The sequence below is a fragment of the Macaca thibetana genome, chromosome 1, assembly GCF_024542745.1.
Source record: "Macaca thibetana thibetana isolate TM-01 chromosome 1, ASM2454274v1, whole genome shotgun sequence".
NCBI classification, from domain to species: Eukaryota; Metazoa; Chordata; class Mammalia; order Primates; family Cercopithecidae; genus Macaca; species Macaca thibetana.
In genome coordinates, this window is record NC_065578.1 from 51,600,159 (window position 1) to 51,622,531 (window position 22,373).

At 41.7% G+C, this 22,373-nt stretch overlaps 2 protein-coding genes and 1 pseudogene across 2 annotated transcripts in view; 2 read left to right on the forward strand and 1 right to left on the reverse strand.

Annotated features, from left to right (window-relative positions):
* Nucleotides 1-4,255, reverse strand: part of ORC1 (origin recognition complex subunit 1) — a 32,289-nt gene extending 28,034 nt beyond the window's left edge. Inside the window, exons 1-3 of the mRNA XM_050802792.1 lie at nt 4,028-4,255; nt 1,931-2,030; nt 1,163-1,290 (exon numbers count right to left, since the gene is read on the reverse strand). Coding sequence (XP_050658749.1) covers nt 1,163-1,290; nt 1,931-2,025 — 223 coding nt within the window. The 5' untranslated portion in view covers nt 2,026-2,030; nt 4,028-4,255. The remainder of the gene's footprint in view (nt 1-1,162; nt 1,291-1,930; nt 2,031-4,027) is intronic.
* Nucleotides 4,256-4,306: 51 nt separating this feature from the next.
* PRPF38A (pre-mRNA processing factor 38A) lies at nt 4,307-18,636 on the forward strand. The gene is made up of 10 exons (XM_050803480.1): nt 4,307-4,663; nt 5,466-5,625; nt 7,929-8,050; nt 10,036-10,121; nt 11,431-11,541; nt 12,792-12,904; nt 13,526-13,552; nt 13,667-13,764; nt 14,238-14,286; nt 15,526-18,636. Exons 1-10 carry the CDS (start codon nt 4,534-4,536, stop codon nt 15,566-15,568), a joined length of 939 nt encoding a protein of 312 aa, XP_050659437.1. The 5' UTR covers nt 4,307-4,533; the 3' UTR covers nt 15,569-18,636.
* LOC126945745 (uncharacterized) lies at nt 10,358-10,438 on the forward strand (annotated as a pseudogene).
* Nucleotides 18,637-22,373: the final 3,737 nt, after the last annotated feature.

Below are 22,373 nucleotides of genomic sequence, written 5' to 3' on the forward strand. Positions count from 1 at the left end.
TTATCTGCTGAGGGTATGCGCCAAGACCAGTAGATGTTTGAACCTGCAGATACTGCCACTAACCCTGTATATGCTATGCTTTTTCCTATACATACATACTGTACAGCACGGATACACTGGACAAAGGGATGACTCACATTCCAAGTGGGACAGCGTGAGATTTCACCACATTACTCACAATGGCACACAATTTAAAGCTTATGACTTATTTCTGGAATCTTCCATTTACCATTTTTGGACTACGGTTGTCATCAGGTAACTGAAATCGCAGAAACTGAAACCATGGATAAGGGGGACTATAGTAATGTAAAACATCTTTATCCACTCAGTCTATCAGTTCCTTCTCTTGAGCATACAGACTACCATAGGATTACCTAATGACCATGCCATTCTTCTGTCTCTTGAACGAGGCAGTTTTGGATAGTTTCAAATTGCTGTCTTCCTAACCCTCCTTGTGGAGCCGTGCCCAGCTCCCACATTTCTGTGCTCTCCTCTTGTTTTGCAGAGGGTTAGAAGGTCAGCAAATCAGCTAAGGCTTTCAATGTGGGCTTGTAGGCTCTGGTTGATGCCACCTTCCATTTTGCTCCTCCAGCCTAGGGGCAGTAGTGGCTTCCTGCACTTACTCATCTCTGGGAAATGTCACCTTTTCTTCTAGCCTTTCCAACACTAACACACAAGTTCCTCTGGGTAAAACACCTTAAGCGTTTTTGTTCTCCCTGACTGAAGCCCCAACTGCTACACCTTCGAAATCCAACTTACCTCTTCATTTATAACGAAGTAGCACTTGCAAAATGTATTACCAACCTTCATGTCAAAATTAAAGGACACATCTCTATCATAGTGCAAATTAACTGTTTTTTCCTTCTCTTCCTCCCAAATTCATCCATTCTCTCCAGCCCCCCCAATTCTGCCTTAATAGCCATTCTTATCTCCCCAAATAATGAAAAAGTTAAATTACTGAGCCTTCCAGTTCCATTTTACTCAATACTGCTTTGGTGAGTAAAGAAGTTTTCTAGATGGAAGAAGATGCAGCTAGTTCTTACGTGATCCCACCTCAGTCTAATGTGCCCTGCACACTGCTGTGAACAAAAGAGTCGACAATCTCCCCACCTCTCAATCATTCATGACAAGGAACGGTTTATTATTCCAGTCCCAAACTCACCATCTTCGAACAATTCAAGCAATTTAGCAACATACGGGTTTTCATCATCGTCCCCTTCAATCAACACAAACTGTCCAATCTGGATGTGAATCTCGGTGGAACAACCTTCTGTTTTCACACACATTTCTCTAGAAGTAACAGAGAAGCACATTAGGAAATAACTTAAAGTGGGTCAAGCTCTTCAGATCCCCTGGGCACAAAGAAGAGGGGTCTCCAATCCCCTGATATCTTTCTGCTGACCAACTCTCCTACTGGGAAACCAATTCGCCCAGTTATATTTCAGAATAGGCAAAGTGGGTTGAATGAATTGTTTTAGCTGAGTAATGAATCCAAAGGTCTTATTATGAACCCTAATTCCTCTCAGTTATTGACAAACAACAACAAATGCTTCCCACAACAAATGTTTCCCAAGGCTGTCAAGCTGCTCAGTAACAATGTCAAATTGTCAGAGATCTCCAGGGCTGGGAAAGACACAGTAAAACATCTATCATCTCGTTATCATCAAAAGTTATACAGAACTCACCTTAAATAGACATGACATTATCATACATATAAAATTTTATGAGCCTACCATAATTTTGCCTCATCACTAACTGCTATATTTATCCCATCACCTTCTTGCATCAAACAAAACCCCTCCTTACAATCAGTTCTAATCTCCTGTTCATTCATTGTCAATCTGTAGTAATTAGAACAGGCTAGATACAAGTTGACTGTTTAGCTTGAGAAGCTGTATTTCCAGGACAACCAAAGGATCCCATCACTCACCTATAGGTTTGGTAGTGCAGTTTTCGATCCAACAATGGCCTACCAACCCATGAATAAGTTTTTCTGGTCTTCAGTCTTGTGGGGTAGTGTGCCATGGCTCCTGTGGAAGAATCCAAACTCTGAGTTACCACGATAAATATTTGGTATTTATCTGATGGATTCTAAGACATAGTCCCTGCCTTCAAATGAGTTCAGACTTATTTTCTGCCCCTGCTACACTCCCATATGTTTTAGACTAAGAAAACATTTTATTTGAAGTCATGGTCTATGAAGATAACACACAGGCAATTTAATATCATCTGTGTCCATCTTGTACTATGCCTTATCTCTTCCCATCCAGGAAAACAGAAAGGTCAATTCCTAAGAAATGAAACTGTAACATTTAGAAATACTAGGAATAAGGCACAATAGGTGTAAAACATCTAATAGAGTGAAATTAAAAGACAGTAATACAGGGGTTATAAATGTCTTCATGACACTTATAAAATGCACACAGGGATGAAACATAAATACAAAGGCTGGGCGCAGTGGCTCATGCCTGTAATCCCAGCACTTTAAGAGGCTGAGGCAAGTGGATCACTTGAGGTCAGGAGTTCGGTACCAGCCTGGCCAACATGGTGAAACCCCGTCTCTACTAAAAATACAAAAATTAGGTGGGTGTGGTGGTAGGCGAATCACTTGAACCCGGGAGGTGGAGGTTGCAGTGAGCCGAGATCGCAACACTGTACTCTAGCCTGGGCGACAGAGCAGAACTCTGTCTCAAAAAAAGAAAGGCAGATGTTAATTATCACTTCAAGGTGATAACTTGTCCTATCTTATACAGGATGGCACAGCCTTAACTCAAACCCCAAAAAGCCAGATTGCAATTACTGTGCTCTTAACTACTTCACCTTACAACACATTGTGTGAAATTGGATAATGTTAATATGTAACCGACAGCTTGCTTTTGGTGTATTTATTATTATAATAAATCAGGCTTCCCAGCCACTGACTGAGCATTGTGGATTGGGCCTCAATTTGCTTACCCACAAAATGGAGAGAATAGAATCTTCCTTTTATTCAACCAATATTGATTAAGTACCCATCGTGTGCCAGGCACTATTTTAGGATAATGGAAGATTAAGTGAAAAAATGCAAAATGGTAAATCCACTTTCCCACTACCTTAATCCCTTCCATTTATTTGTAAGGTACAGTGGTTTTATTTATTAAGTATCATTTGATGAATATTATGGAACTAACATATAATTCAAGCAAAATTTTGGATTCAATTTCGGCAGATTCACAAACCTCCTAAAGGCCACATATTGCCCTCCATTAAAGTTAAAAACTGTTGCAGAGGGACTTAAACCATTCTGTCATATTGGAAACTCCTTTGGCATTTCCAGCCCACCTAATACAGCAGAGAAGAGGGTACTATTATTCATGCGTTACAGACAACTAGCATCGTATCTAATCATTGCAGTTTCACAAATAGACCAGGGTAAGAATGCTGCTTCCAACTGTCACGGCAGAAGACCCTTCAGTTCCGGGATTAGACAAGAGAAGAAGAGAGCCAGCAGACTTCTCTTCTGAAAACAAGGTGAATGGCAGTCCAGCAGTTAGGAGCTCATCTGAAAAAAAGATCTGGGTAGGAGCCCAGACTGCTTAGTCACGAAAAGCGACCTAAGACACGTCCCTCTCTGGGCGCAATTTGCTACGTCCGTAAAATGGGGTAATAATCTCTGCTCCGCCTTCCCTGTAGTGATTCCTACACTATAGCTCAAAGAACGAAGTAAGTCGAGTGCTTTACAAGTGCAGATGGAGGGAAAGTCATCACTGAGCCTCAGGGTACGGAGGGCAGGAGTGCTCCTGCTTCTCGGCTGTTGGCTTCCGCCTTCCCCACTGCAACTCAGTTCCCTGCAGCGCTTTTAGGAATTGCAGTGTGAAACAGAGGAACGCTCTTTAACAGTTCAGAACAGTGCCTGGCACTGAACAGGCGCTGGGTACATGTCAGCTGAAAGAATCAATGAGTGAGTCTACAGAGAACGTCCTCAGTTTCAGAGGTTCCGCTGCGCCTTCCCCCGAGTCCCTCGCAACCCGCGGGACGCCACACTCACCGGGCTCCAAAGCTTCCTCCGGCTAGCCGCAAGCCCTCCGTTTCCTACCGCCTCCGCTTCGAGAGCTCCGGGGGATGCAGCACCTCTAACCTGTACCAGCAGGGCTCCTCCTACAGCTACGGGCCGCACGCCAGGACGAAAGCGTGTGTCTCGCTGGAAATGGAAGGAAGGTGGAAGGAGCAAAGAAAACTTCGCGCCAATCGGCGTGGCCCCGCCCCCAGGCCATCCCTTCGCTGCGTCACCAACTAGCTCGCCCCGCCCACTACGTACACCTAAGAGGGGCGCCTGACGTAAATCCGCTAACATGCAGCCGCCATCATTGATTCGATCGGCGCCGCGGTGCGCGGAAGGTCTTTGCGCTGAGGTGTTTCCGGTTTCAAGATGGTGGCCTAAGCCTTTTAGTGAAACAACTTCTACCGCTCTCCATTCCCCTAGGTGTTTTTTTCTGAACCTGGATGTGACGCATTAAAGGATCCGACGGAAATAGAATTGAAGGCATTCTAAAAATGGCTAACCGTACAGTGAAGGATGCGCACAGTATCCACGGCACCAACCCTCAATATCTGGTGGAGAAGATCATTCGAACGCGAATCTATGAGTCCAAGTACTGGAAAGAGGAGTGCTTCGGACTTACGGGTGAGCGAAAGCACGCAGAGCCCCTCTCGGCAGCCTTGTGGCCAATTTCTCCTGACCGAGCGCCGGTGGGACTAGCGACTGGCCTCTGGGGGTGGGGTTTTGAGCGGAGTATGTCGATCATTCAGAAAAATTTGAGTGCATACTAAGTGCCTCGTCTTGTGTTGACTATTGGGAACACAGATGAATCTGATAAGGTCATGTTCTGAAGGGTGTCTCAGTTGGGTTCTGTGAGTTATCCCATATTTAATGATAGCTGGCTGGGTTGCAACAGTGTTAAGCTCAGGGGTCCGAATATAACACTTTGACACAATCTATTGAAGGTCTTTAAGGACCTGACGTTAATATGCCTGAAACCAAATTCATGACTTACTATCCTTAGATCTGGGCCAGTTCCAGTATTTATAAATGTCAGTGCTTCAGAGAAGTCTTCCAGGTAATCTTCCGATTTGAATTCTGGCTTTAAATCCATGTCCTGTGGCAATCTGTGAACCTTGAGCCAGTCACTTTACCTTTCTTAGCCCTCATTTTCCTTATCTGGAAATAAGAACATTGCTAGAACTTTCTTCATGACTTGTTAAAAAAGGTCAAGTGAGATAATATGAAAAGTTTAGCAGGGTACCTATTTTATTATCCATTCTCAATGTATATTAGCTGCTGTCGTTACTGTTACTAATACACATTCGTTCTCCTAATATTACACTGTTGATGTGTATTTAGGAGAACCAAAGCTTGAACTCACTCTCCACTTTCAACTAGGAAGAGCTTAGCCCTAATATGTCACTCTATTCTTTTTGTTTTTTAGCTGAACTTGTAGTCGATAAAGCCATGGAGTTAAGGTTTGTGGGTGGCGTCTATGGTGGCAACATAAAACCAACACCCTTTCTGTGTTTAACCTTGAAGATGCTTCAGATTCAACCCGAGAAGGATATCATTGTAGAGTTTATCAAAAATGAAGATTTCAAGTGAGTGCAATGTTCACTAGCTAATATAAGAGGTTTAATTTTGGCGGTTCAGCATTGGGCTTTGGTTAAGAGTGGTGTACACAATGTATCTCATTTCTGCAGAGTTCCACTCCAGATTTTTGCTTTTGAGTCCTTGAGTTTGTATTTTGTTTGTTTGTTTTTTGTTTTGGAAACAGAATCTGTCTGTGTTGCCCAGGCTGGAGTGCAGTGGTGCAGTCTCGGCTCACTGCAACCTCCATTTCCTGGGTTCAAGTGATTCTCCTGCCCCAGTCTCCCGAGTAGCTGGGATTACAGGCATGTGCCACCACGCCTGGCTAGATTTTGTATTTTTAGTAGAGATGGGGTTTCACCATGTTGGCCAGGCTGGTCTTGAACTCCAGACCTCAGGTGATCCCCTCCCCTCTGGGCCTCCCAGAGCGCCAGGAACACAGGCATGAGCCACCACACCCGGCCAAGTTTGTATTTTATCTGTTCTGATTGTATTAATCTTCTACTTTACTTTCTCAGTTTTGGTGGTAGTTTTTCCCCAAAAAAGGATTTCACAAATTCACTAAATATATATTAAGCAAAAGTGAGTGCCTGATATGTTGGTAGGCACTGGACGCTCAGGGGTGAAAATCAAACAACAAAAGGTAGTGGTTAAGAGGTGTTAGATCTGGGTTCACATCCAGATTTCTGTTGCCCATTAACTTGACATTGGAGGGGTTACTTAATTTTCTAAACTTTGCTTATCTGTAAAATGGTGACTATAATGTAAGAGTGAAAGAAGGTAATGCATGCGGATCTCTGAACACAGCATTTGCTGCACGGTAAACACCTAGAAAATGTCAGCTTCTCATTACTGTATTACCCATTCTCAAGGAAATCACAGACAAGTATAGGAGACAGACATAATAGCTTCTTATGTGCCATGCTCTAAGGGCTTTGCGTATACTAATTCATTTCACTTTCACAACAACCTTCTAAACTTTTAATCCCTATTCTACAGGAGAGGAAACTGAGGCACAGCGATTAAGTAATTTTGCCCAAGTTCAAACAGCTAGTAAGTGGCAAATCTGGCTTCAGAGTTCATGTTCTTTGGTACAGTATTCTGCTTCTCATACAAAGAAACTGTGAGTTTCAAATGCCTCGTAGTTACCCAAGAGGAAATTTAAGTAGTTGGATACAGGAAAAAGGGAAGAGGGACGACTCTTATAAAGCATTAACAGCTAGAAAATACCTAACTTTTGTTAGGCACTTACTGTGTGCTCTATGCTGTACTTAGGACTTTAAATGCATTTCTTGTTTATATACCAAGCCATAAATTAAGTAGCATTATCTCCATTTTACAAGGATTGAGAAAACACAGATTTGACCAGTAGTGTCACAGAATTAGTAAATCATGGAGTCAGAATTTGAACCCAGATGACTTACTTTTTTCCAAAACCAGCAGTCATGTTTATGTGTACTTGTTCTTGTATTGTTATTAAATATATCTTCTACTTTCTGTTTTAAAATTCAGTATCTGGCCAGGCGTGGCTCACACCTGTAATCCTAGCACTTTGGGAGGCCAAGGCAGGTGGATCACTTGAGGTCAGGAGTTTGAGACTAGCCTGGCCAACATGGCAAAACCCATCCCTACTAAAGATACCAAAATTAGGCTGGGTGCGGTGACACACACCTGTAATCCCACCTACTCGGGAGGCTGAGGGAGGAGAATCGCTTGAACCCAGGAGGTGGAGGTTGTAGTGAGTTGAGATTGTGCCACTGCACTCCAGCCTGGGCAACAGAGCAATACTCTTGTCTTGAGAAATAAATAAATAAATAAATATACAAAAATTAGCTGGGCATGGTGGTGGGTGCCTGTAATCCTCGCTATTAGGAGGCTGAAGCAGGAGAATTGCTTGATCCCGGGAGGCAGAGGTTGCAGTGAGCCGAGATCGTGCCACTGCACTGCAGCCTGGGCAACAAAGCAAGACTCTGCCTTAAAAAATAAGTAAATAAAATAAAATTCGGTATTTCGTTTGATTCTTAGAGTAATCCTGTGAGGTAAATAGGTTTTATTCTGGTTTTACTGATGATATATTTGAAAGTTGATCAATATGTATGATGTTCCCACAGCCATAAATGGTAGCATGGGAACTTGAACCCAGGTCTCCATATTTTAGCTGTCTTTCTTCAGCTTCATTCTACCTCCACAATTGCAGCTTTCTTACCTGCCAAAGAGAAGAACATATTTATCCACTACTGTCATGAGAAAAGCTAGTTGTAAAACTTAGGAACTTCTAGGATGGCCTGTTGTTTCACTATTATCTCTCTATCAGGTATGTTCGCATGCTGGGGGCACTTTACATGAGGCTGACAGGCACTGCAATTGATTGCTACAAGTACTTGGAGCCTTTGTACAATGACTATCGAAAAATCAAGAGCCAGAACCGAAATGGGGGTGAGTATGGTGCTAAGTCTCCTGATTGTCATTTTTAAGCCAATTTTTATTTCACCAGTACTTCTGCCTCTGCATTGTCATAGACAGTGTGAATGCTCCTCTTCATCTACATTGTTACTGTCTTTATGCAAGTTTTCCCTTGTCCCTCATGGGAGTTTTCAGTCTGACTACTAGCTTCGTGTTGGCCTTACCTAGCCTGCCTCTGTCTGCCTCCCTTTCCAAGTGCATCTTATGTTAATCCCTGCCTTGCATCATATGCCCCCGTTATATGTTCTCCGTCACAAAAGATCTAGCTGCAGAATGGCTTCCCCATAAAACCTTCCCTAGCCCTCTCAGACAAAGTTAGTTTTCCGTATTTTACGTCTTCACAGTTCTTTCTACTGGCCTCTCCTCTAGCACTGTACTTCACACTGCAGCATATAGACTTAAGTGTACTCATTTTTATACAGGAATCCCACTGAAAAATAAGTATATCCGAGAGAGGCAGCTCCATACCGTCTACAAAGAGATTACTTAATGTGTTAAGGAGGGATTCTAGGTACTGCAGTCAAAGCCTTTTCTCACTTGGTGTCATAACAGAAGATAGGAACATTTACCTTTCACCCCTACCTGTATCATTAAACAGTAGAAGGTTAAGAATTTGGGGCCAAGCACGGTGTCTCACACCTCTAATCCCAGCACTTTCGGAGGCCAAGGCGGGCAGATCACTTGAGGTCAGGAGTTTGAGACTAGCCTCGCCAATATGGTGAAATCCTGTCTCTACTAAAACTACAAAAATTAGCAGGGTGTGGTGGTGCACACCTGTCATCCCAGCTACTCAGGAGGCTGAGGCAGGAGAAGCGCTTGAACCAGGAGGCGGAGGTTGCAGTGAGCCAAGATCGCGCCACTGTATTCCAGCCTGGGCGACAGAGCAAGACTCCATCTTAAAAAAAAAAAGAATTTAGTATTATACTTTAAACTTATTCATTCATTGAATACGTACATATTAAGTGCCATTGACATGTCACATACTGTGCTATGTGGTGTAAATGCCATGGTGAACAAGATGGACATGGTCATGGCCATGATGGAGTTATTTATTTATTATTTTATTATGTAAAACTAAGAATTTCTCAACCTGTTGACATTTTGCATCATATAATTTTTGTGTGAGGATTGGCTTGTGCATCGTAGAATGAGTAGCAGTATCTCTAGCCTCTAACCACTAGATGTAAGTAACATCTCCTTCTAAGTAGGAGGATGGGCATGTGCCCAAAATTGCCCATGGTCGAGAAGTAAGGTAATGTTTACCATGGAAGTTCTCAAAAGCTATATATATATATATACACACACACACACACACACTTTATATATATAATTTATATATATGCATAATTTCTTTTTTTTTTTGAGACGGAATATTGCTCTGTTGCCCAGGCTGGAGTGCAGTGGTATGGTCTTAGTTCACTGCAACCTCTGCCTCCCAGGTTCAAATTATTGTCCTGCCTCAGCCTCTTGAGTAGCTGGGATTATAGGTGCCCACCACCATGCCCAGCTAATTTTTGTATTTTTAGTAGAGATGGGGTTTCGCCACATTGGCCAGGCCTGTCTTGAACTCCTGACCTCAAGTGATCCGCCTGCCTTGGCCTTCCCAAAGTGCTGGGATTACAGGCGTGAGCCACCACTCCTGGCCAGTTCTCAAAAGCTATTACTCCATGTGCCATATAAGATACATGTTCTAAATTTAGAAACATTGCAGGTTCAGATGAGAAATTATATTTGAATTATATGATCTCTTCAAGATCACCCCTACATAATTCAGGACTGTTTGTGCTTGCTTTTGTGTTTGTCTCCTCCTAATTGGGACATCTTCATTCATCCCTTAATCTCTTCTAAAGAGGCCTAGTATATAGATGTCCTGATGTGAGGTCTTAACACTTCTTTTACTTTTTGGCATCTAAATCTGTTATTTCCAAGTTGTTTGAGCTAATGACTTTTTCTTGCAGAGTTTGAATTGATGCATGTTGATGAGTTTATTGATGAACTATTGCACAGTGAGAGAGTCTGTGATATCATTCTGCCCCGGCTGCAGGTAAGAAATAAAAGTCTCTTACCACAGTCACCCTTCTCTTTCTAGACAGGCAGACAGACAAACACATACACACACCTTAAACACTGAAGCCTGTGGATCTTATGGGTCCTCTTAATAAAGTCTTCCTGTCTGGGAGAAAGATAGTGGATTGGGAGTGAGAGGAAAATAGATAAAATATTTGAAGGGTAGGGCTTTAAAAGTGAATAGTTTAAAACAAGGAAACTTTGTTTTTCCCCATCCTTTTGTAGTTCACGTGCATGTGTGAGTTGTGCCTCCCTCAAACCTTTTTACAACGTCAGCACATTACTCGTCTATCATGAAAAAAAAAATTTATTCAGGATGTTATATCAAGGGTATTGTAGCTAGAGTGGGTAGGGATTTTTTAACTTCATGAACAGTTTTTTTCAAACTAGTCTTCATGTAAAAAGCCAGGACATAAAACAGATAAAGATAGGGCCAGGAGTGGGAGACTGAACCCTTAATTCCTTAAACTTGGCTTTACCATCCTGCTTCCCTTTCCTAGTGATAAACGATTATCCATGAGACATCTTTTCAGGAAATGAGTGTGATACATCTCTCCTGTTCTATATTGGCACTGTAGGGCATGTAGTGGAAAGAATGAGATTGTAAATTTGAAAACCTACTTTGAGGGCCCAATTCTCATAGCAATGTCTTGCTCTGTTGCCCAGGCTGGTCTTAAACCCCTGGGCTCAAGGGATCTTCCCACCTCAGTCTCCCAAGGAGCTGGGACCACAGGGACATGCCACTACATTTAGCCATTTGGCATTTTTAAAATCAGCTTTGCCTCTCTGATCTTTAGCCACTCAAATAAACTTTGGTAAGCCATATCCCAAATTAAAATGGAGCCAGTTCAAAATGCATGAATCTCAACAGCTCCCGAGATCCCGGGTCTGCTGGAGATTTGGTGCTACTCTAGGGCTAGGCCTCTTCTGGTGGAACTATCAGCCATGAACGTATTAGCCCTTGGATTTTCTCTGTGTACGAAGCCCTTACTTTTGGTTCTAGGCTATACCTATACTGATTGATACTCCCATGACTTTAGAGTGTAAGATACAGGGAATACAGCCAATAGAAAATGAAGATGTTCTCTTCAGGTTTGTATTTATGTTTATAGGAGAACTTTAGTTTATAGATTCCAGGTCTATTAAACTTCTTACGAAAAGCTTGAACTGTCTTTGAAATGAAATTGTCTCAGCTGTTGCTCCTTGGAATCCTGAAGCCCAGTGTTGAGGTTTCAAGAAATAGGGGAAATGACAACAACCCCTAACTCTCATTATGTTCTCTGTAGAAACGCTATGTATTAGAGGAAGCTGAGCAACTGGAGCCTCGAGTTAGCGCTCTGGAAGAGGACATGGATGATGTGGAGTCCAGTGAAGAGGAAGAAGAGGAGGATGAGAAGGTCAGGCACCTGAGACTTTCAGGGTTGTAGGGGAGGGAGTAATAAAAAATGGGAATTTTTTTTGGTTTTGTACTTTAATTTTTAATTCTGTTGGCCAGGCGTGGTCGCTCACGCCTATAATCCTAGCACTTTGGGAGGCCAAGGCGGGTGGATCACCAGAGGTCAGGAGTTCAAGAACAGCCTGGCCAACATGGTGGTGAAACCTCATCTCTACTAAAAATACAGAAATTAGCTGGTGTGGTGGCAGGTGCCTGTAATCCCAGCTACCCAGGAGGCTGAGAAGCGGGGGTTGCAGTGAGCCAAGATCGCACCACTGCGCTCCAGCCTGGGCAAAAGTGAGACTCCATCTCAAAAAAAAAATATTTTTAACTGTAATCAGGAACAATATTCCCTTATTAAAACCACCTCAGCTCTGCCATATACTAGTGGTATAATCTTACGCAAATTACTTAAATTTAGTTTTCTCCTATGTAAAGTGAGGTTAATGATACGTTTTTCCCCACGTCTGTTGAAAGTATTAAATAAGATTATAAACTTAAAGCCCTTAGCAGAGTATTGGCACATTATAATTGCCTAATAAATGGTGGCAGCTGTTAAAATACTTGGAAAGAAATAAAACTTTTCATAATTGCACCTATCCTAAGGAATAAGCCTTGTTTAGGAGGGGGAAAATGTCAACCGCATAGGCATGTTCTTTCAATACTAGTTACAGTGCTGAAAAGTTGAAAACAACCAAGCCTGCCCAGTTGTTTCAGGAAGCAGTCAAACTTTTTTTTTTTTGGAGATAGGGTCTTGCTCTGTTGCCCAGGCTGAAGTGCAGTGGCACAATCTTGGCTCACTGCATCCTCGGCCTCCCAGGCTCAAGCAGTCCTCCCACCTCAGCCTCCCAAGTAGCTGGAACTACAGACGCGTGACAGCACACCTGGCTAATTTGTGTATTTGTTTTGTAGAGATGGGATTTCACCATGTTGCCCAGGCTGCAGATAAACTAAACACACACACATACACACACACCGGTCTGTTTCTGTTCCCTCTCTCTTCTGTGAGTTATTCTGGCTGTCTTACATAGCCCATAATAGGTTTTGTTAGTTAACAGGGTAAGTGCCTCCTTCTTTGTAGTCAGGTTACTGTGCTTTAAAGTCACTTGGAGATGGACTTTGGGACAAGATGGGGTGTGAAGTATAATTAGTGTTCCTAGATGGCTCTTTATAAGCCTGTGCTTTTTAGTGACCCAGTCATCTTGTTTCCAGTTGGAAAGAGTGCCATCACCTGATCACCGCCGGAGAAGCTACCGAGACTTGGACAAGCCCCGTCGCTCTCCCACACTGCGCTACAGAAGGAGTAGAAGCCGGTCTCCCAGAAGGTAAACCCTAGTCATTGGCCTTTTCCCAGGAGATTTTGAGCACTGTAGCCTAGAAGTTTGGATTTTAGAGAAGGAAAAATGCCAGCCTATGGAGAATGTTTGCCCAATATATTCTGTTGCTGCAAAACAGACACCTGTAAAACCTCATTGGCAGAAAACAATAACCATTTGTTTCGTTCACAAGTCTGCAGTCAGTGATTTAAGCAGAGCTTGGATAGGCAGTTTTTTAAGTACCTGTTCTGTTGTCTGCTGTCTACTGGCTGGTATGGAATTGCCTTAGCTTGGATGACAGGGGAAATTTCTCTTCTCTGTGTCATCCTCCAGCAGGCTAAGTTGGGCATTCTCATGGTAGTGGCAGAACTCAAGAGCAAACAAACCCAGTCATGCAAATGTTTTTCCAGTATCTGCTTTTATCATATTTGCAAATATCCCATTAGCCAAAGCAAGTCACGTGGCCAGTCCTAAAGTTAGAATGGGAGGGTGTTAGAGTTACATGACAAAAGACATGGATACAGAGAAGGGTGATACAGAGAAGGGTGAAGGATAAGACTGGGGGTGTTTTTGCAATCTACAATATCCAGTGCACCAACCTAGGCTTTCTTCTTCCTCTCTTTATTATAGGCGGAGTCGATCTCCCAAAAGGAGAAGGTAGGCCTTCAGTTGTTTGTGATGAAGGATAGAGCTTTGGGGAGGGAGTGGTGGTATTGGAGTTGTATGTATATTGCTAACCAGATCTGGCAGTCTAACCAGTCTTTTCTATAGCCCCTCCCCCCGCCGAGAAAGGCATCGGAGCAAGAGTCCAAGACGTCACCGCAGCAGGTCCCGAGATCGGCGGCACAGATCCCGTTCCAAGTCCCCAGGTAGAGCATGTGGGCCTTTTGCCACAGGTTGTATTAACAAAGAAATGTAAAAGGAGCAGTTAAGCCTCCTGCAGTACAGGAGTGCCTGACTGTACTGCGTAACAGAAAAGGAAATGGACATAGAACTTGAAAATTAAGGTTCACAGCTTGACTGCACTTATAAGCTTTGCTGATAAGGTTGGCTTCAGTTTTTTCATCTGAAATTATAAGATCTAATATAATAGTGAAAACCCAATATGATGTTTGTGAAATTAGCCATAAAGCCCTTGAATGTATATGTGTTTGAACTGGTTTCATTACTCCTTTCTTTGCTCCCTCCTCCTCCACTAATTCAGAGTTGCTTCCACTAAGAGGACAGTGTCCCCTGCATAGGCCAAAAAAATATTAAGCCAATGGCAGGTATTAGGGGAGGTGAGAGCGACAGTTTAATAAGAGAAGGGTAGGATCTCATACAATGGCCTTTTCTTCCCCAGGTCATCACCGTAGTCACAGACACAGGAGCCACTCAAAGTCTCCCGAAAGGTAATGAATTGACCTCTATTTTAACTTTATTCAGAAAGTCCCAGTTACAACTAATTGGACCTGAAATTTTCTGGTTTTGCTGGGGGATGTTAGGAATTCTCCTTCGTTACAAAATTGGTCTAATGCTTTGAGAATTACTGGGGTTAGATAACTTTTTCTTTTTTCTTTTTCTTTTTTGTGAAAACTGAGTTTCGTGCTTGTCTCCCAGGCTGGAGTGCATTGGTGTGAACTTGGCTCACTGCAGTCTCTGCCTCCTGGGTTCAAGCGAGATACCTGTTTTGTTTTGCTTTACAGGATTGCACCTTTGGATAATGGATGAGCTTTGGGCTCAGTCCCAAGTTTTAAAACTTGAGTGGCCTGGGACAAATCACTTTCATTTGATTTCATTAGAAACCCCCATACTGTTGGGTGCACCCCTTTTTTTGTTTTTTTTGAGATGGAGTCTTGCTCTGTCGCCCAGGCTGAGTGCAGTGGCGCAATCTTGGCTCACTGCAAGCTCCACCTCCTGGGTTCACGCCATTCTCCTGCCTCAGCCTCCCGAGTAGCTGGGACTACAGGTGCCCGCCACCTTGCCTGGCTAATTTTTTATATTTTAAGTAGAGATAGGGTTTCACTATTTTAGCCAGGATGGCCTCAGTCTGACCTTGTGATCCACCCACCTCGGTCTCCCAAAGTGCTGGGATTACAGGCGTAAGCCACTGTGCCTGGCCTGTTGGGTGCACTCTTAACCTCTGAGAGGTCATTTCCTCAGTGCCAAAATTTGGATAGTAATGCCTGACTCAAGTGTTGCTCTGAACCAAAAAACTACCAAGCAGTTTAATGCATATCGAGTGTCAGCTCCATCCCCATCAGTGTTAGCATACCAAGGTCTTTCTGAGGAGTCCTTTTTTTTTTTTTTTTTTTTTTTTTTTTTGAGACGGAGTCTCACTCTGTCATTGAGGCTGGAGTGCACTGGTGCGATCTTGGCTCACTGCAGCCTCCGCCTCCCGGGTTCAAGCAATTCTCCTGCCCCAGCCTCCCGAGTAGCTGGGATTACAGGCGCCTGCCACTATGCTTGGCTAATTTTTGTATTTTTAGTAGAGACAGGGTTTCACCGTGTTGGCCAGGCTGGTCTCGAATTCCTGACCTCAGGTGATCTGCACACCTTGGCCTCCCAAAGCGCTGGGATTACAGGCATGAGCCACTGTGCCCAGCTGCCCAGCTTCTTAATATAATTATTTATATGTGTTGCCATTTCAGGTCTAAGAAGAGCCACAAGAAGAGCCGGAGAGGGAATGAGTAATGGACTGTTTGGTTTTAGTCCACATGGCCTCCTGTGGATATGAGGATATCTGTCTATGTGAAAGGATTAAGATCTCCCCCAGGCAGCTATAAAAATATTTTAGTGTTTTTCTTATCAAGTTAATGAAGGAGGTGCTAAGTTTTGTATCTCTTTTTAATCATAATCAACATCAGTTTTTGACCCAACTAACCTTGACTGTATTCAAACTTATGAGTAGAAAGGATCTGAAGGTTGGGGATATGAATGACAAGGAAAGGATGTGGCCACCTGATGACCCTTTCCCTTTTTATTAAACCGGACACACCTGTTTCCCATTTCTCTGTAGTTCAGTTTTTGGTTTGTTGTGGTTGGAACTGCTTTGAGAATCCTGGGATTTGTGCTGCTGCTATTATTTAAAAATCAAAGGAGTAAAACATAGTAGCTCCTAACTTTTTCCCAGCAGCAGCAAGTAGTAATAAACACGAAACCTGGTTAGCAGTTTTGAAAGAACAGAATGCATTCAAATGTAAGGCTTCCTCTGGATCATTAAAGCCAGTTTCATCCAACAGTTCAACAGAGAGCGGCACTTAATACCCTTTATACAGCCCATTTTTTCTTAGTTTCATTTGTTCTTGCCCACAAGCTTGAAATCCAGGTTAAGGTATCCAGCCTTTATCATATAAGCATTGACATTATCCAGGCCTAGTTAGTAGCAGTAGGGTAACAGGATTGAAAAAGATTTGATGGAGAGGAAAGTATCTAATATTAGTCATGGTTTTGACCTAAATTGCTAGACAATAGTGCCATTCAAAGTCAGAAAATACCGCAGGAGGAGACAAGCTTTTAGAAGGGCAGAGAATTAGGGGATTGTGGTAGTAATGAAAATGATGCATTCAGTTGAACAAGTTTGAGCTTTGGTATAGCTAAAAACAAAAGCCCATAAAGTTGGAGATGGGGACCAGAGTTTAACATAGCGATCTAGGCCAGAATTGACAATGTTTAAGTAATTGTGGAATCTGTCAATAAGACTTCTAGAGTGTTTATATGTATCAGAAATGCACACAACAGAACCACAGGCAACACCAACACTGGTGACAGGAAGAAGTAGAAGTCACCTATTGAAAACTGGAATGGCCCATTCAGAAAGACAGGAGAATTAGGAGAGGTGAAAGCAGCCAAGGGTCAAGAATGCAGAAGCAAAGGAAGGACTAAAAAGCCTCCATGGACATTGATAATCAAGAGATTATTAAGATCTTTGCTAGAAGCGTTCCTTTACCTGTACTTAACTACCTTAAAAAGAGAAAAGTCAATGACGTCCTGCAACTATAGTCCCAGTAGGAACTGTGAAGACCAGCTGCCCTGCAGGATCCAGTTTTTCTTGGGAGGTTGTATCTGGTCATAAGGTAAACATTCTATACATTCTATTGCCTGCTCCTGAACTGAAAGACTTCTGCAGCAGTATTAAAGCATTTTTTAATCTTATTTGAGCTTTCATATTCTTCAGTGATTCCTTTCATAATACCTGAGTTAATAAAAGTGGTCTTAAAGAGTTCTTACGGTTTCTGATACAACTACATAGGACTACCTTTTAGGATTAAATATAAGCATCTCTATGTAAATGTGTTACAATGTCCTAGCAGTTATTTCTTTATGAAAGTGATCTAGGTAGAAAGAAATGTCTTCTAGCTAAATGACCCACGGACCAACCAAGCTGTCATCCAGTACACTCTTAAAACTTTATCTTAAAATACGTTTTAAGTAAAAATAAACCCACACACAAAAAAAGCCCAACAAATTTTAGTAACAGAAAAAAACCTCTCTAAACAAACATTAAATAAAAAATACTTGTTTAGACATACGGTAAAATGTGGACCAAAACGGAGGTATCACAGCCAACCAACAGCAGGAAAGGGAACATCCCTATTCTTTAATTAGAAGAAGGAGGTAAGAGGAAGGCATGCTGAATGTCTGTAGATACCGTTTTGATGAAATTACACAGGAGATGGAGCTTAAGGACAAACCTTGCTGTAAGGCTCTTTCTGTCATCTGCTTGCCTATGGATGAAGCATTTTAAACTTTTTGACTACAGCATTTTAAAAACGTATTTTACATCTTACCTCTGTACACACACATCTAGATTCTGTACTGAGACAAATTTCAGGAAAGAATACTTACTATGCAAAGTGAATTCTGGTATTTCCTACTTGATAACAGTCTTTAATATTGGATGCAAACCACTTAATCGATTTCACTTCCAATAATTTGAAATACACTGCCTTAAAAGCTTTGCCCTAGGGCACAATCGCCTTTTAATACTAAGAAATTAAGGGAGATGTGTTCCAAGGGGCAAAAGAAATAATGGATTTTTGGCCGGGCGCGGCAGCTCACGCCTATAATCTCAGCACTTTGGGAGGCCGAGGAGGGCAGATCACCTGAGGTCGGGAGTTTGAGACCAGCCTGGCCAATGTGGAGAAACCCTGTCTCTACTAAAAAATACAAAATTAGCCAGGCATGGTGGCACATGCCTGTAATCCCAGCTTACTCAGGAAGCTGAGGCAGGAGAATCGCTTGAACCCAGGAGGTGGAGGTTGCGGTGAGCTGAGATCGTGCCATTGCACTTCAGCCTGGGCAAAAAGAGCGAAACTCCATCTTGGAAAAAAAAAGAAATAATAGGTTTGGTGAGAGGGTTCCAATATAACAACCCAACTTAAAGCTCATTCGTCTAACCTCTTCCTGTTATTCTTCAGTAGACTGAAGAGAATGATTAGAAAAGAATTATCGCCGGGCGCGGTGGCTCAAGCCTGTAATCCCAGCACTTTGGGAGGCTGAGACGGGCGGATCACGAGGTCAGGAGATTGAGACTATCCTGGCTAACATGGTGAAACCCCGTCTCTACTAAAAAAAAATACAAAAAACTAGCCGGGCGAGGTGGCGGGCGCCTGTAGTCCCAGCTACTCAGGAGGCTGAGGCAGGAGAATGGCGTGAACCCGGGAGGCGGAGCTTGCAGTGAGCTGAGATCCGGCCACTGCACTCCAGCCTGGGCAACAGAGTGAGACTCCGTCTCAAAAAAAAAAAAAAAAAAAAAAGAATCACACATTGCCTACTCCCTCAGAAAGGTTAATGTGACAAATTCACACATTCAAAAAAGATAGCAGACGAACTTTTAAACAAGCACAGAGGTTCAAAAGAGATGGAAAATAAGATTGGTGGAGTTTCAAGGCCTTACTAGAAACCACAAAACATAAAACAGCACAGAGAAAATAGGGTGGAGGAAATAAAAAATGGAAAAGAGAAATAATAGAATAAAATATTCTGATGGTTTAAAAAGAATCGGCTGGGCGCAATGGCTCACGCCTGTAATCCCAGCACTTTGGGAGGCCGAGGCGGGCGGATCATGAGGTCAGGAGATTGAGACCATCCTGGCTAACATGGTGAAACCCCGCCTCTATTAAAAATACCAAAAAACTAGCCGGGCGTGGTGGCGGGCGCCTGTAGTCCCAGCTACTCGGCAGGCTGAGGCAGGAGAATGGCGTGAACCTGGGAGGTGGAGCTTGCAGTGAGCTGAGATCACACCTCTGCACTCCAGCCTAGGCAACAGAGCGAGACTCCATCTCAGAAAAAGAATTAAATGGGGTCAGGACAGTCTGAGATCCTGTAACAAGAAGGCAACAAAGCAAAAGGCTCCAAAGATTTGAGAAAAAGCGTGCCAGAAATTTTATACTTTACAAAGGCTATAGATGTCCTCAAGTTTGTAAAAACTTAAAAGTACAAATCATGAGCCTTTGAGGAAAAAACTACCCAATAATGAAATTCAACTAAAGAAGAAATCAATCAAATTAAGGACTTAGGAACAAAGAATCAGTAAAAGGAGTGTTAGTAAACACTTCCGAAACTTTAAAAATAATGGGCAATGATTATAAAGTCAAAATTAAATATTACAAATACTGTCTATATAGAAATAAGTAGAGTGCTGGTTTCATCTTTCATAGCAGGAATCACATACAGTCTCTAATTAAAACATACATGAAGCTAGAAAAAAAATAGCCTCTTTATTGTTTTCCGTAATTGTCCTTAATTTTAGGAGGAATCTTACAAGACTAGATTCTCTTGTGGGAAAAGTGTTTTTAAATTGAGAATTTTTTCAGTTTCACACTTGTTTTCCTTTTGTTAATTTGCTGTATTTATTAAATATAGCATATGAGCCCACTTTTGTAAAACTATTTGTATATATGTGCCTATGTGACTAAGAGAGATGGTTGGAATGAATGAAGTTGACCAGATAGTACTTCTGTCTGGCTGATGAACTTTTGAGTGATTTTTAAACTTTGTACTTTTATATAAGGCGTATTTTCTTTTTACAATAAACATGTTAATTTCTACAAGGAAGAAATGAGTTGCTGGGAGTTGAAAGCTTTTATATAAGCATACCAACACATTTTACATATTGTTTGCTGGAACTACAAACTGATAACCACTTTTATGAAGGGCAATTTGGCAATATGTAGCAATGTAGCAGGAACCTTAGAACTTGTGATCCTTTTACTCAGTGATCCCACTTACGGAATTTACCCTGATAGAATAATTACATGTACACACAAATAGCTTTATCCCATCATCATTTTACACATTTTATATATATATATATTATATGTTTATATGAGAATAACTGGAAACAGCAAAAATGTCCATCTGTATGGAATATAAACAAATATATTACACAGTACATCATATTTGTATTTTTAATAATCCCAATGTCAAGGGAAAATACTAATCCCCATGTTATTAAACAGAATATTTCAAAACAATTTGGTCTTAAATGTGTGTGTTCTCCCTGTATAAGATTGATAATTTTCTACTTAATGGCTCTACAATGAATCTGAACTCATAATCTACTTTGCAAACTTAAAATCTGAGCTTTTACTGTATCAATTTTAAACTACATTCTGTTTTTCGACAGAACAGTTTTGCCAATTATTGAACACTGGCAGTTACTGAAGGAGGGGCAAATGAGATGCTGAAAACTAGTATCTATAACACTATCATATAAGTAAAACCTAGGCTATTGGTTACTAGGTTGCCAGTTAATAGCTTTTGCCAAATGGTATTATACTGCCTTCCTTAAGGAAGAAAGGCTGAAGGGTATTATACTGCCTTCCTTAAGGAAGAAAGGCATTCTGTTATTGGAAGTTGTTTTATTTTTAATGACTATTTCAAATACAATCCTCCCCTTGGTATCTGGTGGGGGATTGGTTCCAGGACCTCCCACAGATATACCAAAATCCAAGGATGCTCAACTCCCTGATATAAAATAGTGTAGTCTTTGCATATAACCTATGCATATCCTCCTTTATACTTTAAATCATTTCTAGATTACATATAATGCCTCATACAATGTAAATTCTGTGGGAAAAGGTGTTATACTGTATTGTTTAGAAAATAATAACTGTACAAGTTCAGTACAGACACAATTTTTTTAAATATCTGCAATCCGTGGTTGGTTGAATCCACAGATGCAAAATCCATGGATATGGAGGGCCTACTATATGTACAAAAGTAAAGAGAATAATAAACACCACTGTATACATCATTACCTGTTCTCCAAGATGTGGAAGGACATGAAGTACCGAATGTTAATTTAAATCTTGAATGCTCCAAGTCATTTTAACATAAATGCATAGTTGGGTCAGGTATCTTGTTAAAAATGATTTAAGTCCACCACTTAATAGGATTCTGAAGGATGCTGACACTTTAATAAGAAAAAATAGTAAATATACCTGACTTTAACTCAGGGCTGTAAATACAGCACAAATACCCTCAATCTCCTGCAATAGGTTTCAAGTGTCCTCCATGTTGCAAAGTATGGAAAGAGCCCAAGCAGTCTCCTATTTTAAAGTAATGTGTATCAGAGGAAACACGGCAAAGATAGCCCACTGTCCTTACATTTTTATCTACTTATTCTGCACATTTCCAAATAGATTATAGCATCATTTAGCCTAAAATCCCAGGCAACTGGACAGACTAATTAAGGGGTTAGAGAAAATTACCTCACCTCACTGCTAAAACAGCTGAAACATTATGCCACCAACAACTCGAGTCTGAATTCCAATACCCAATAATAATTCCAAATATTACTGGTAAATAATTATCACCTTGGCAAGTGTGCTTTCCAGGTGGAAGTATAGGATTCAAAATGAATAGAGTCTGGGCTGGGTACGGTGGCTCAACGCCTGCAATCCCAGCACTTTGGGAGGCCAAGACAGGTGACCAGCTGGACCAACGTGGTAAAACCTCATCTCTCCCAAAAATACAAAAATTAGCCAAGTGTGGTGGCGCATGCCTGTAATCTCAGCTACTCAGGAGGCTGAGGCAGGAGAATCGCTCGAACCCAGAAGGCAGATGTTGCTGTGAGCCGAGATCCCACTACTGCACTGCAGCCTGGGCGACAGAGACAGCCTCTGTCTCAAAAAAAAAAAAAGGAAAAAAAGTTATCTTCCCTCCACTCTAATTGCCAATATTAGTCTCAGTGTTTTAAAACACTCTTTCCAAATACTCTTCAATTCAGACTCCAGCATGTAAATTTCCTTTTTGGAATTTACTGCTTTGCATTTCAGTTTTTATTTTCAAAGACAAATGGAAATGGCTTCTGCTTCTATCAACCTCATAATGGGTGTTGTGAACATTCAACCAAATAAAGGATATGAAATGATACTTGACTCTCTAAAACTAAAACCTGAGAGTTAGAATGCTCTATTCACTGAAATTAAAAGAAATCTCGTTACATAATATTTCCATCATCTATACAACAGATGAATTAACCAAATTTAAC

Excerpts from the sequence above, each read along its gene's own strand:
- PRPF38A (XM_050803480.1), top strand. The coding sequence starts at position 4,534 with ATGGCTAACCGTACAGTGAAGGATGCGCACAGTATCCACGGCACCAAC. Across the intron at positions 4,664-5,465 it reads GGAGTGCTTCGGACTTACGG|CTGAACTTGTAGTCGATAAA; the intron begins GTGAGCGAAAGC and ends TTTGTTTTTTAG. Across the intron at positions 12,905-13,525 it reads AGAAGCCGGTCTCCCAGAAG|GCGGAGTCGATCTCCCAAAA; the intron begins GTAAACCCTAGT and ends TCTTTATTATAG.